The sequence below is a fragment of the Nelumbo nucifera genome, chromosome 2 (assembly GCF_055504915.1).
Source record: "Nelumbo nucifera cultivar China Antique chromosome 2, China Antique-T2T, whole genome shotgun sequence".
In the NCBI taxonomy this organism is placed as follows: Eukaryota; Viridiplantae; Streptophyta; class Magnoliopsida; order Proteales; family Nelumbonaceae; genus Nelumbo; species Nelumbo nucifera.
In genome coordinates, this window is record NC_142650.1 from 35,180,155 (window position 1) to 35,192,826 (window position 12,672).

At 34.1% G+C, this 12,672-nt stretch overlaps 2 protein-coding genes across 3 annotated transcripts in view; one reads left to right on the forward strand and one right to left on the reverse strand.

Annotated features, from left to right (window-relative positions):
- Positions 1-433: 433 nt before the first annotated feature.
- Positions 434-1,505, reverse strand: LOC148802095 (ABC transporter G family member 31-like). Its single transcript, XM_088897821.1, has 4 exons — positions 1,392-1,505; positions 977-1,252; positions 602-892; positions 434-517 (listed from the first exon to the last, which is right to left on the reverse strand). The coding sequence occupies exons 1-4, from the start codon at positions 1,503-1,505 to the stop codon at positions 434-436; spliced, it is 765 nt and encodes a 254-aa protein (XP_088753947.1).
- A 2,677-nt stretch (positions 1,506-4,182) lies between these two features.
- The window catches only part of LOC104612376 (Protein kinase superfamily protein), a 34,129-nt gene continuing 25,639 nt past the window's right edge, over positions 4,183-12,672 (forward strand). For both annotated transcript variants that reach the window (XM_088899255.1, XM_088899256.1), the window contains exons 1-8: positions 4,183-4,663; positions 4,831-5,085; positions 6,497-6,621; positions 6,729-6,773; positions 6,861-6,942; positions 7,039-7,107; positions 7,206-7,376; positions 7,474-7,539. In XM_088899255.1, coding sequence (XP_088755381.1) covers positions 4,505-4,663; positions 4,831-5,085; positions 6,497-6,621; positions 6,729-6,773; positions 6,861-6,942; positions 7,039-7,107; positions 7,206-7,376; positions 7,474-7,539 — 972 coding nt within the window. In that variant the 5' untranslated portion in view covers positions 4,183-4,504. The remainder of the gene's footprint in view (positions 4,664-4,830; positions 5,086-6,496; positions 6,622-6,728; positions 6,774-6,860; positions 6,943-7,038; positions 7,108-7,205; positions 7,377-7,473; positions 7,540-12,672) is intronic.

Here is a 12,672-nt window from a genome sequence, read left to right on the forward strand (position 1 = left end):
CCAAATCTGGTTACATGTTTTTGGTTCAAAAGATATGACCATATGATAGAGTGGAATGGGAAAACTAGATTTGTCTAACCGGCCTGATATAGTTTGTAACTTGGGACAAGGCTTTGTTGATCTGACTTGGGTAATGTTAATCGGAAACACATAAGTTCAGAGGAATAAACAACTGCACTTTGTCCAGGTTTTCTCACAACTAAAGATAAGATTTTAAGGTCCTCTTGATAAGTAAGAGTCTTCGTTACTAGAAGTTGGAAAAGAGAACCCAAAATGGTCAACTTATGCAAGTTCTTTGCATAACTACAAATCTAAATGGGACAATTTATTTCTATTTCTTCAGTTTGAAGTGAAATTCATAACTATTCTCCACAATGTTTGAATTTAGAAGGCAAATGGCACACAAGTGACTATATCAATCAATTCAATAGTACTAGAAGTAGTTGATCATAATTTGTGAGTGCTCTCCAAGCTTCCCTCCATATATAACTTGACCCCCTCGTTTCATCAAAAGTAGCTGCACCACAATCACAATAATTATATGTAAATTATAGTTTGAAGGAGTACTTTGGATAAAAAACAAAGCAAACTTCTCAGTCACCTCATCAAATGCTTTAAATATATCATTACTAGGTTGATGTATGGTGCAAACCATTGTTCTTCCAGTATCAACAATATTACGAACGATATGCATCACAATAGCCGTTGCTCGTGCATCTAATCCAGATGTAGGTTCATCCATGAAAATAGTGGAAGGATTTGCAACAAGCTCCACTGCTATTGTTAGGCATTTTCTTTGTTCAATTGATATGCCACCAATTCCAGGCAAACCAACCAAAGCATGTCTTAGAGTATCAAGCTCTACTAATGTCATAACTTCTTCAACAAACACCTACAATAGACAACAATAGCTTAAATTAAGAAAAAGACTGAAAGAAGCATATATTTTAGAAGTTTACTCTTCTTAGACACTAACACGCCTGTTTTCTCCGCTGACATCTTTTGGAAGGCGAAGAGATGAAGAAAACAAAAGGGAGTCCTCAATTGTAACTTGAGGAGAATGAATGTCATTCTGTTTAACATATCCAGCAATTCTGGAAAAAGTACTTTGATCTTTTGGGTACCCTAATATTCTAATATCCCTCTCTATATATGCACCAGTTTTCCTGCCTGCAAGCACATCTATCACTGTGGTTTTCCCTGCTCCATTTGCACCAACTAATGCAGTAAGAACACTAGGGAGAATACTCCACTAACATTTGAAAACAGTTGCAACTTCTTTTTCGGGATCCCTTTTGAACTCATTTCCTAAGAAAAAATAACAAAGAAAGAAAATTTTACTTAAATGTATTGCAGTAAAAAAAGAAAATAAAGTTACTACACAAAATTACCTTTGGCATGTTGACAAAGTAATTGACATTATAAAATGTCATTGATAGTGGTTGAAATGGAAGGATCATTCCCCTCCTTGGAGTTCTACTTTCAGAAGATGGACTCTGAATCATATATCTGACTTCTCACTACAAAAATCAGGTTGTTAGTGTAAGAATGATAAACTAAACACGTAATTGGCAAATCACATGTGTATGAAGAAAACATGAAGTCCTTGTAGACTTACAGTTAAGGTAAACCAAGGAAAGGGTTACCAAACTATTGAAGGCCACTACATAAGCCAACAAAACCCCAATACCAAGCCAATACCAGTAACTAGCACTTAAGTAGAGCATGTAAATGGAGAACATTGTATCCAACCGTAGTGTTTCCATATGTAAATCGCTACCAAGTAAAAATGTTAACAATACTTGTAAGTCTTATTCAATAGTTGCCCAAATGATTAAGTACTTGGGAGATATGCCAAATATATAAAGTACTAAGATCTAACAAAATTGCTAGTGTATAAGTTCTAAAGAGCATACTTCCATCCATCTTGTAGCTGAAAATTTACTAACTGAAATTCCACGCTGCCCATATGATAATGGTGACAACCAGAAAACCCAAATCCACCATGGCTTGATCATTGCCGGAATACAAAGTACTCAGTCGTTAAGGAAAGTTTCAGTAAATTGTTGTTCAACTTATGAAATCAAAATAATTAAACCAACCTTTTGGAAGGAGAAATCCTCCCAATAAGAATACAAGTAGTAGGGAAGCACTTCCAAATGGACATTGATGTTCCAAATACCGACCTGCAAATTAAATGGACATTCTTGTTTTCTTTTACAACAGATTTATGTTAATGGAGTACAGATTTGAGTGCTATATATATATGTATATGAGTTTTTAGCTACTAATTAAAGTGCTTAGAGAATGGGAATTAATGAATTGAATTACCGAACAATAAGGAGCCCTTTTGTTTGACTTGTGCAAAATTACTCTTCCTTTAATTTCATGAAAAGTCTTTTTTTTTTTTCACTAACCATTTCATTAAAAATTTATTAAACATTCCTTTAATTTAGTGCAAGTTCCTAGTTGGCCAGGCCCAAACTAAGATATTCGTCTGGATGCATAGATAAATTGGACTAAGTAATACATGGAGAATAATGCATCCATTTCCCATGAAATTGATCATGGTAGCCTGAGCTACGATGTATTCATCCGTGATTGGAAGCAAGAGCATGAACAATAACCACTGCAAACCCAAATAAGAAAAAGGTTAAAATTAAAAAAGGAAAATAATAATTGAAAGGTTGTGTGGAAAATAGTACACTTAAGAGTAATCGATATATTAAACCTACTTAATAGTAATTGCTATTATCTTCTTATACTCCTGAACAATGACCTAGTCCTAGTTAGCTCGTGTCGAGGCTTATTTATAAACCTTATTAAGGTATAAGAAAAAGCTTCAACAATGGTGCCAGTAATAGTAAATATTTACTATTATAATAAGTACTAATTAACAATAATATTAATAATATATTATTGTTAATAACATTGTTATTATTAGCATATTATATTAAAATTATATTATTATATATTATTGTTATTAATGTTAACAATATTAATTATATTGTTAACAATAATAATATCATATATATTATTAAGAATATATATTATGAATTATATTAATATTATATATATTATTAATAATATAAAAAATAATATTATTGTTATTATTAATGTGATAATATCATATAATCACGATAATAATCACGTTATTATTAATGTGGTAATATTATTAGTGTTATTATATGATATTAACACATTAATAATAACAATAATAATATTGTTAACGTTAATATAACAATATATCACTAATGTGATTATTGTTATTAATTATTAGTGTGATAATATTATTAACAACAATTGTTATTAATATTGTTAACGTTAATATTACTTTAATTATGTGTATTATGTATTAACTTTACGATAATACACCATTGTTAGCAATATTATAATGTGATTATTATATTAAACAATATTAACAATCCAATATTATTATTATCATGTTAATATATTGTTATTAATATTAGCACATGTATATTGCTAATTATTAACAATAATATCACGTTATTATAATAATAATATTATTAACATGCTAATATTAATAATATTGTTATTGTTAACAATGGTGTATTATTATTACAATAGTAATGTTATCATAATAATAATTATTATTATTATTATTTGTAGTAGTATTGTTGTTATGATAGCACATTATTGTTAATTAATAATTCATGTGCTATTATTTACAATGATATTATTAGTATTTACTAGTAATAGTATTAATAGTAACAATAGATTATGTAATAATAGTATTGTAACTATTTATAATATTATTAATAATAATAGTGATAATTGTTAATACATGATATTATAATATCATGTATATATATATACATATATATCAATTAGTAATATTATAATATAATTGCAATAATATAAATAATTTTACAATAATAATAGCACTATTATTAGTATTTACTAATTATTTATTCAATTCAACCAAAAGAGAAGTCAAAGTCGCATGTCAGTTAGTTAGGAGGAAAATGAATAGCCGAAAAAGGCTTTGTTCAACTGACTCTCACATTCAAATGCTCTTCCTTGGATTGCTGATCCTCAAATTTCGCTTTGTCTCTCTCCCTCATGAGAAAGCGGAAGACAACATGGTCTAAGGATTGTTCTCACCATCATCAAGTCGCATTATTAGATTTTATTCTTCCTATCTACTCTGATTTCTTTTCTTTTCTCGTTCCTTTTGTTTCTGATTCACTCCTCTGATCGATTGGTTTATTTCTCTGTGATTTTTTTTATATTTTTTGGATTGATACTAGTAGGTTTTTCTTTTTTTTTTCCTAGAAAAATTGATTTGTTTCTATGTAATGTTTATTTGGTCAATTATGGTGTGTTGGTTATGATTGGGGTGCATTGTTGTTAGAGGGATTCTAATGGAATGCTGATTAGAAGATCAGTTTTCGGAGCTTCTGGAAACTGCATCTGGTTCCTGAAGCTAAGATTCATTATTGAGATTCTGTGAGGTGGAAGAAGAGAAGAAGGTGGTGTAGTTATGGAGAAGAAGAAGTATCCAATCGGATCTGAGTATTATGAGCTGTATGAAGACATAGGAAAAGGTGTAAGTGCAGCTGTTTATCGTGCTATATGCATCCCTTTCAATGAGGTCATTGCTATTAAAATACTTGATTTCGAGAAAGGTAATTGCGATCTGGTAAGTCAACAATTTATTTACTATATTATCCACTTGTGTTTCGTTTCTTGATTGACATAAGAAAGTTTTTTCTTAACTGTAAACTGTTTGGAATCTTTGTACATTCATTATTCTTGATCTCTGCATTTAGATATTTTCATTTGACAATGAATTTGTCTTACTTGCAGATGAACATTTCTCGTGAGGCACAAATTATGACCTTGGTTGACCATCCTAATGTTCTTAACGCACACTGCTCCTTTGTTGATGGTCATAATTTGTGGGTCATCATGCCATTTATGGCTGGTGGGTCTTTTCTTCATATACTGAAGGCTGCTTATCCGGATGGGTTTCAAGAGGTTGTTATAGCAACAATTTTGCGTGAAGTATTAAAGGGTTTGGAGTATCTTCATCAGTATGGTCACATTCATAGAGATGTAAAGGTGACTTTCTACCTTACATATGTTAAGGAACTCATTGGTACACAATCCATTTAATATCTTTTTTTTTTTTCATTTTGTTTTTTTTTTCAACTTTTTACGACTATACCAACTGATATTTATATCAAGCTCCTAGGGATCTCATAAAGCTTATCAAATAACTCTCAAAAAGAAATTCAAGGTTGTGAATCCAAATAGTTCTAAAAGGTTTTTGTGCATGCTCAAAATGAAGCTTTCTTCTAAGTACCTTTCTCAATGATTATCTTCACGACATTGTGATCATTAGATACTAGAATGGTTTAGGTGAAACCTTTAAGGATTTGCTTCAAAATGTTACTAGGATGAGGTTCTTGGATATCACTATATTATTAGTGATGAAGGAAGTCCTAACTTTTACCCTGATTCAAAGTAGATGGCTTCCATAAGAGATGAATTAATTACTGATGTCTTAGGTTGATTGGTCATGGGATGAAAAGGATATTTCTTTAACAACTCTATGTTATTATGATTTTTCAGGTGGTGGAAATATGTGATCCTTTTGTTCTTTTGTTTAGGTTTGTATGTTCTATCATGTTAAGCACATTTCAATACATAATTGTATACTTTAGTTAATTTTTGGGAAAGAAAGAACCTGAGACAAAAACATAAGAGGTGTAGTTTGTCATGGAACTATTTCCTATTTTTTTGAAGTAACACTTTGAATCCAACCGGTGATCCAATCAAAATCAAGTGCAACTTTTGAGTACTAGCCTGAAATTTAGTTTTTTTTTTTTTTTGTGATTAAGAAACATTTTGGTTGTCCTTAACTTTAACATTTTCTTCTAAATGATTGTTGAAGCAACAACCATAGCCTTTCTCCATCCTTCTTTTTCTTACGTACTACTCAACGCACAAACATATATGTATATATTTGCAGAAGTATATGCATAGATATGTGCATACACAAATGCATACATAGAAATATAGCAAAAATCCAACAACTATATAATTGACAACCAAGCTTATTCCAGCCCCAAGGCTTGATTTCACAAGTCCAATTATGTTTTTTCACTTTATCTAGGACCATATTTAAGCACATGAATTTTTTTTATGTGTTGCATTTTCTTGGATAGGATAGCTAGGTGATTTATTGGTTTGTAGTTGGTAGTGATGGTGGCAGGATTCAATCCTAGGCTTAGAATTAAACTCCCCCAAAGTTTACCAATTGAACTAGTTAGGACCTCCAAAATAAGACCAAATGTGGTGAGGTATCCCATCTTCAGGTCTTCCCTTACCTCCTCAACCCATCTCATTTTTCAGCCCATGTTATAAAACACTAAAATTGGATTAGTATATTTATTCTCGTTGACAATTCATCCTTTTCTTCTTTACATTTTAATGCAAATCTAAGTTGCATTTTTCTTTATTCCTGAAGGCGGGAAACATTCTAGTTGATGCACGTGGTGCCATCAAGCTTGGAGATTTTGGTGTTTCTGCATGCCTTTTTGATTCAGGTGATAGGCAACGCACAAGAAATACTTTTGTGGGAACTCCGTGCTGGTATTCTTTTCAACTTTGGATTCTTGCGTGTTTTACGTGTAATTATTAGTTAAGTATTTTCATTTTTTGCATTCTTCAATAAGAAAGGCTTTATATTCTTTCTGTAGGATGGCGCCTGAAGTTATGGAGCAATTACACGGTTATGACTTCAAGTTCGTCTATTTCATTTTCTCAATGTTCTTATTTTGAGTATAAAAAAGATAACATGGTACCAATGTTTATTGAATAATTGATTGCAGGGCAGATATTTGGTCTTTTGGTATAACTGCCTTGGAGCTTGCCCATGGTCATGCTCCATTTTCGAAATATCCTCCAATGAAGGTACATAGATCAAATACCTTCTTCTATTCTATTACCAATATCAAATATTGAACACATATGCATTTTTTTTGTAATCTAAAGAATTCTATTTGGTAGGTTTTGCTTATGACCTTGCAAAATGCACCACCAGGTTTGGATTATGAGAGGGACAAGAAGTTCTCAAGGGTATTATCAACATAGAAAACTTTGAAGTAGTTTATTTACTCGTTAAAAGTAATTTTGTCTTTTCACTAAGTTCTTTTTTCCCTATTCAATGTTGTTAGTCTTTTAAGCAAATGATTGCTAGTTGCTTGGTAAAAGATCCTTCTAAACGACCTCCTGCAAAGAAGTTGTTAAAGCATCCATTTTTCAAGCAAGCTAGGTCCAATGATTACATTGCCCGAACAATTTTAGATGGGTTGCCTACACTTGGTGATCGCCTTAAAGCATTGAAGGTTAGGGTATTATTATTTTGGTGCATGATTTTGTAGGCATGCACTCTTTCTACATTTTCTATGATTTGCACTCACAACTGGTGTCATGGTGAAATAGTTAAAGGAAGCAGATATGCTTGCACAAAAGAAAATGCCAGATGGGGAAAAGGAAGAAATATCCCAGGTTTGAGTTTTCATACCTAAAATGTAAATGGTGGTAGTATTTTGAATAAAAAGATCATTTTGGTAGTTTTGGCATTAATTTTCTTATTTTCAAACCTTTAAAATTGCATTGGTTTGTAGGCTCTTTATTGAATGTTGTGACCATTGTAAATATTGTGGGACCAATTATTTATCTTAGTCACAATAAGTGAGAATCCATGTTTGCAGTAGAGGAAAGTGGGGTATATGTTAGTGGTAAGAAGAAGCCAAAGGAGATTGAGCCCACTTGTGAACAATAGATGTAGAAAAATTACAAAGTAATAGGTTGGTTGGTGAATTCTAGGTTTACAAGTTGGGCAGGTGGGGCTGGGTTTTAGCTCCACCAAGGCTCAACTCTAAAATTGGGCCTAAAGCCCAAGCCCAGCCCAAGCTTGAGGTCAAGCCCGAATTACCCAACCCCGGCCTAGCCCGCACTAAAATTTGATGCATTCAAGTTGGGCCTAGGCCTGAGCTGGGCTTGAGTTAGTCAATCATGCTACACTAAAAGTTGATATACATGTATATGTATATGCATGCATGTACTCATATATGTACGATTTATTAAAAAAATTATGCATATATGCATGCATATATGTGTTTGTATATGCATATATACATGTATATAGTTGGGTTGGGCTCGAGTTGGGATAAGGTGTCAAAGTTAGATCTAGAGACAAAGATAAAAAGAAAATAACAAGTATTGGGTGTGTCAAAAGTGACAGTCGACACCCAAAGAAAAGTATTTATATTATATGATGAAAGGACCATTTTGTCCTCAAAGTACAAATAGTGTATATAGTGTACAGAAGTATAAGAAAATGGATTCTAATGTACAAAGTGTTAAAAGAAAAAGTACCCCTCTATCCTTCATTATCTCTACATAAGATTGGGCTAGGCCCAAGCCCATCCCGAAGAATTAAAAAACTTGAGATTTTGGGCCCAAAGCCAACTTGAGGACTAGAATCCAAGTCCAATCTGTGTATAATTGTAGGTTGGGTTGGTTCGGGCTTGAGTTGGGCCTGCCCAAGTTGCACCCATAGTGAATTCTATGCAACCTCGCATCAGTCCAACATTACTTGTGGATGGATTCAACAAAGGAGATATGGTATAGTGTAGCAAAGACATACTCTTAGAAGTTGAATGTGGCTAGGGCGTACCAATTAAAGAATGATGTGAACAACCTAAGACAGGGTGAGAAGCCTCTTGCCATGTATTGCTCTATGTTGAAGTCTCTTTAACAAGAAATTGACTTTATGGAAACAATTGTGTGGGAAAGCACTGAGGATGCTAAGGCCTATAGAAAATTGGTGGAAAGAAATAGGGTATTTGAGTTAATATTTGGGGTCAACCCTAAATATGACATCACTAGGTAGAATATTTTGGCAAATTATGATAGTTTATCTCAGGCATATGCTATAGTTAGTTGTGAGGAGAGTAGGAGTAGTGATTTAAAAGGCACGCCTAGACACATAAGTGAGGCACATTTTATGGTATGTGCCTCGCCTAGGTCCTAGGTGCACCCCTTTCAAAAAGCGCATGCTTGGTGTGCCTAGGCGTGTGCCTTGCACCTCTGCCCAGGTGTGCGCCTTTTTAAAGTTCTATGCTTTTTGCTTTTTTTAGGCCTAACGGCTAGGTTGGGGGCTTTGCCCTCGGACCCCTGCCCATGCCCCTTGAGGCAAGCCCACCCACCCCCTATTTTCTAATAGTGTTCATTCATTCATTCCAATAAAATATCTTTTTAAAAGGCAATTAAAGTTATAAAATCATTCTTTTTTTTACCTAAGAAATAAGAATTTATGACCCTTACATGGACTTGTTCGGGCTTGCATCGAGAGGCATGGTACAAAGTCGACCCATAAAATCAAGAACACAACATATTTTACATCACATTAGCTACTTCACATAATGCAATTAAGGAAAAAAAGAGATTGTGGGTTTTCTATGCTTTAAAATGCTTTATATGTTTGCTTTTATTTTTAAATTTTCATTTAAATACACTTTACATGTTATGCTTATGTGTTTTAATTTTAGATAATAGGTTTTTTAAAACATTTATTTTAAAACTCAAGTTTATATTTTTTATTAACATTATGTTTATTTTTTAGTTTTTTTCATAATTTTGCACCTTTCTTCAAGAAGGCGCATGCCTCGCCTTGCGCTTTAGGCACAAATTGGCCCTTGTGCCTTTTTTGCACCTTGCGCTTTTAAAACACTGAGTAGGAGGAAAGTGAAGGTCCAAGGAGCACCTATAAACCATTTTGCACTGGTTGGGGTGAAACCTAAGGCTGCCAAAGAGAAGGATATTGTTTGTGAGTATTGTAGTAAGCCTAAGCACACAACGGACACCTAGTGAAAGTTGTACCCACATCTCTTACCAGCATGGTTTAGGAATACTAGTAACAAGAAGATAGGAATGGGAAGAGTGGGGTCACCAATGTTGTTACAATTCCAAAAGGTGATGTGATAAGGGGTCCAGTGATGATAAGTCTATTGTAGAGAAACTTGTAACAGTGAAGGAAAATTTTGAGGAGTATGGAAGACATAAATCATCTAGAGAACATAGTTGTGGCATCCATAACTCTTTGGGCAATGCATCGTCTGCTACTTTTGTACACTCAAGTATTCATTCCTCTACCAATCATGTGATTGTTTCAGGTACTTGTAGGATCCCTTGGATCACTGATCATATGACCAAAATTTATAATCTCTTTATTACTTTCTAATTACTTTTTTGTTCATTATAAGATAATCCTTGCTAATAGCTCCTTTGTTCCAATCTTTAACAACAAAGACATCAAAACCTCTAACTCCCTTACCCTATCCTTTGTCTTTCATGTTCCCAAGCTTAACACTAATCTTTTCTTTTTTTTTTTTTCTTTCAGTTAGTAGCTTGACCAAATCCTTGAATTTCTTTATAACCTTCTTTCATTATTGTATATTTTAGGACCTAAAGTCTTGCAAGGTGATTGGGAGTGATGAGGATCAACTTAAGGCATATCAAAAGGGATCCAAAGCTGCTCATGCTCCTATGCTCATTTGGCATCATTGCGAAGACATGGGGCCTACATGGGAGCTGGGTTAGCTAGAGATCAACTTGGGAAGATCCTAGAGTCTTCAATCCACCTTAAGATGCTCTTTGTGCGGTTGAGTTTGCTGTTGTACATGACTTATTTGGTTTTCTTACATTTTTGGATAGTAAGGGTATTTTTGTAATTTTGCATGGGGGGTTATGTTTGGAAACAAGGTTGATGCATTGGAAGATTTTTCTGATGTGGCATGATCCTGGAAAGGGTTTTCAGATGTGGCATGATTGGGAGTGGGGTGATTTCATTTACATGATCCTGGAAAGGGTTGATGCATTGGAAGATCAAGTCAAGGAGTTTGAGGTAGAGAGCAAAGAGATAGGGGTCATCTATGATGTAGTAGCCAAAGAAGTGCAGAAAACAACACCTATACCACTAGTAGATGCACCTCTAGAAGTACACAAGTTGTTGTTATATTTTTCAGATATGAAATCAAAAGAACTTCCTAATGAATTGCCACCAATGTGCAACAGCATGCTATTGATTTTTTTCCAGGCTCCCAACTTCCCAACTTGCCTACATATTGCATGAACCCAATAGAACATGGTGAACTTAAAAGGTAAGTTGAAGAGTTGTTGTCTAAAGGTTTCATTCGAGAAAGTCTTAGTCCTTGTGTAGTTCCAGCCCTTTTGACACCAAATAAGGATGGTGTTTTCTTGGTGAAAATTCGTTAGAAAATCAGAGAAGAGAGAAGAGAAGAGAGAGGAGAGGAGAGAGAAGAGAGGAGAGAGAAGAGAAAAGAGAGAAGAGAGGAGAAAGAATTTTGGATTTAGAAAAACTTAGGCTGGTGGCACCAACTTTTGTATTTATATTAGAGTAACACAAAACAATAATAAAAAGAAACAAAAATACAGATGTGCCCCTACAACACTAAGGCCCCATTCGCTTTTTGGTAAGTTACTTACCCATGTTCTTTTATTTCCCATGCAAACAAGACAATGACCATTTTAGCCATAAAAAACCATTATTACAAGGGGCATTTTTGTCCCATTCAAGTGTTGGCAATTTTCCCCCAAGGTGGGAAAGTTATTTACCCACCTAGGAGATGGGTATCACTTAGGAAAATAAACTTTCCCTAATCCCCACATAAATCTAAAAAAAGAAGATGAGATTTTTGGTCAATGGGAATCAAGATCCCATTGACCAACATTCCCCCCTCTCAAAATCCAGAAAAAGAATGTCCCCTAAAGAATAGAGAAAACTAATAAGTTTAATCCCTTTCAAGTTGGGACATAGATGTTAATCATGCCCAACTTGCCACATAAGTCATTTCCACAAATAATGTAAGCCCTTTGTAAAAATGTCTGCAAGTTGCTCCTTAGAACTAACATATGGGGTACACACTTCCCCATTGACAAATTTCTCCATGATAAAGTGTTTGTTGACCTCAATATGTTTAGTTCTATCGTGTGACTAGGTTTCCTCCCACAAAGGTACAATACCCACTAGTGGGCTTTCTGCAAGTTGGGACATAGATGTTAATCTTGCCCAATTTGCCACATAATTCATTGCCACAATAATGTAAGCCCTTTGTAAAAATGTCTTCAAGTTGCTCATTGGAACTAACATATGGAGTACACACTTCCCCATTAACAATTTCCCCCCTGATAAAGTGTTTGTCGACCTCAATATGTTTAGTTCTATCATGAAGAACTAGACTGGATGCAATGTTGATGACAGCCTTATTATCACAATACAAGGACATGGGGATGTCAACTAGAAAACCCAGCTCACTCAGTAGATTCTCTATCCATATAACTTCAGCCACTCTATGGGACATTGCTCTATACTCAGCTTAAGCACTAGACCTAGCCACAACATTTTGTTTCTTGCTCTGCCATGTGATTAGTTTTCCTCCCACAAAGGTACAATATCCACTAGTGGACTTTCTGTCATCAATTGATCTAGTCCAGTCAACATCTATATACACTTCAACCTTCAAATGCCCGCTCTTCTGCAATAGTAAACCAGCTCTTGGAAACTTCTTTAGATACTTAAGGATTCTCTCGGCTACCTCTAAGTGTGTGGTCTTA

Coding starts and splice junctions, on each gene's coding strand:
- LOC148802095 (XM_088897821.1), bottom strand. CDS start 1,505: ATGATTCAGAGTCCATCTTCTGAAAGTAGAACTCCAAGGAGGGGAATG. Junction 1,253..1,391: donor ACTTTGTCAACATGCCAAAG/GTAATTTTGTGT, acceptor TTCAAATGTTAG/TGGAGTATTCTCCCTAGTGT. Junction 893..976: donor TCAGCGGAGAAAACAGGCGT/GTTAGTGTCTAA, acceptor TGTCTATTGTAG/GTGTTTGTTGAAGAAGTTAT.